Consider the following 2,525-nt stretch of genomic DNA (forward strand, 5'->3'; position numbering starts at 1 on the left):
TTAACATATTGTGTGGAAGTTTGGGGGAATACATACAAAACAAATTTACAGCCATTATACGTCTTACAAAAAAAATCAATCCGTATACTACATAAAGTGGGATACTGGGAACACAAAACCAGTTATTTATCAAATCAAATACACTGAAATTCTGGGACATGGTAAAATTGACAACTGCACAATTCATGTTTAAGGTCCGAAATCAAACACTTCCACACAATATACAGGACATGTTTGGTGACAGAGAGGGTGGTTATGATTTAAGAGGTGAAGGATATTTAAAAAAACAACATATTAGAACAACCAGAAAGAGTTTTTGTTTATCTTTGTGTGGAGTAAATGTCTGGAATGGATTGAATGATGAGTTTAAAAAAATTACAAATGTAAACCAATTTAAAAAATTGATTAAAGCAGAACTCATTTCAAAATATGCTATATAACATGTTTAATAGTTATAATGTAAATGATGATATAAATAGTACTTAAAATAATTGTACATAGTTAAACATAATGAAAAATGGAAACAAGCTGTCTCTTGTTGATGTTCTGAAAGTTAATTGATAATACATTGACAAGTATGAAAGGGGCAGGATATTATAAGATGTATCTTCTACCTACTCCTTTTCGAACAGAAAATATAAAATTGCATGTCACATGGGCAAAATAATTTGTTTTACATTTTATTTCTTAAGTTTGTCTCATTCTATTTTGTTTTCTTGTTCTTATTTGACTGTTTTTAATGTCTGTTCGAAATAAATAAAATAAATGAAATGAAATGAAATGAATAGCAGTTTATAGCCCAGAACATGTTGAAGATTTGAAGAAAAAAGTCCGGACAAGTAAAATTAATCTCTTTCTCAACCAATCTGCTACTTATAAAAATACACTCAAGGTTATAAAGAAATAAAAGTTAGAAAGCTCATCATCTTGTCACTGGACGTAGAAGGTTAGTACAAATAATAACAGTAAAACTAAATATATTTGTCTTTCCCTTTCACATTCAAAGTGTTTGATGGTGAATAGAGTACAAACAAATTGTTACAAATTGCGCCCCTATTCTAGGCTTGATGGGGAAAATTGCACCTGCATGTATTTAGAGCAAACTGCTTTGTGAATCAAACGTAGAAATGAAATCAAATAAGAGCAAAACATTTGCAAAAAAATGGAGGACTTTGTACTAGTTCCTGAAACATTTACCAGCACATCATAATTTTTTCACATGACTTTGTCTGCTAAATTAATATAATTTGAAACTTACATTCTCTTATGAATGAAGAAGCCTCCAGCAGCTACTAGAGCAGCAGCTATCAAGCAAGCAATCACAATTGCAGCAATGACACCACCTGACAGACTTGCAGCTTCTACACAGGACAAAATGAAACAGAAAACAAAAATAAACAATACGTTAAAAATATATCCTTTGTTATCCTTTGTTTTGAAAATTATTTGGATTACTTGTTGGAAATATTACTGTGATGTAACATTTCAAGTCCACTCACTCAGTCCACCTAGTATTACTAGTTTGTTTTGGGTGCAATTTCGAAAAAGTGCAAACCAGCCAAATGCAGATAAATGCAAAGTGCTGGCACACCTAGAATGGGCACCAAGAGCACAGGAGGTGCATCAGGATCTGAGTGATGTGTTATAGACAGCCAGTAAAAACACCGAGTCAAGGTCAACAGACAAAAAGGACAGATGTGTCACATTCCATTAATGGTACTTGAGAGATTTTCTTAAGAGCGACACGTTGTGGTAATTCTTGAACCCCAGTGGTCATGACATGCAAAATTACACTGATGAGGAAGTGATATATTGAAATGAATATAATCTACTGTAAAGCATAAAATTGTATTTTAGAAGTGTTTTCCTGTACTCTTGTTAGAATAGATCAAGATGAGATGATGACACAAGGACAAAGGAAAGAACACTGGGGACTAGGAAATTAACAAAGAATAACTGGGCCTACAGGGAATGACTAAAGAAAGAACATAATTAAAGTAAACAAAAACATGTAAACAGGAAAGCACAACAAAATACATACTTATATGTGATAATGAGTGCTGTACAGCAAGGAAGTATCACAAATACTGATGAAAACTCACATAAACTACATTTCAGAAAAAAACTGATAAGTTAAAAAAATTCTCTCTCATTTACCTGGCATGTGGAGTTAAATACTTTAACTGAGTTTCGGGAGCAGGGCCACGCCCAAACCACACCTCTAACTCTCCAAGCGGCCTATTTAGACTCTGCTCACCCACTCTACTCAGTCTGTCGTGTTTCGTCAAACGTCAGACCCGTGACTTCCGCTATGATTACAAGCCTACAATTCAACTCACCACTGAAAGCGACGTGGCTACCCAGCTCTTCCCTTCAGATTCAGACGATGTTCTTCAATATTCCATTCGCCACGGACATTCTTTTCCTCTTCCAGCAATTAGTCAGCTCCAAGTAGCAAACGCTGCATGCTCTTTCATCTTCCGTCTCGCACCTCATCAGCGCCGTTCCTACATCAGTCCGAGGTT

General features: G+C 34.7%; 1 protein-coding gene across 1 annotated transcript in view; it reads right to left on the minus strand.

The window, feature by feature from the left end:
- Window positions 1-2,525, minus strand: part of LOC108167006 (carcinoembryonic antigen-related cell adhesion molecule 5-like) — a 30,362-nt gene that overhangs the window by 8,261 nt on the left and 19,576 nt on the right. Inside the window, exon 8 of the mRNA XM_017309333.1 lies at window positions 1,259-1,361. Coding sequence (XP_017164822.1) covers window positions 1,259-1,361 — 103 coding nt within the window. The remainder of the gene's footprint in view (window positions 1-1,258; window positions 1,362-2,525) is intronic.

Source organism: Poecilia reticulata, linkage group LG16, assembly GCF_000633615.1.
Source record: "Poecilia reticulata strain Guanapo linkage group LG16, Guppy_female_1.0+MT, whole genome shotgun sequence".
NCBI classification, from domain to species: domain Eukaryota; kingdom Metazoa; phylum Chordata; class Actinopteri; order Cyprinodontiformes; family Poeciliidae; genus Poecilia; species Poecilia reticulata.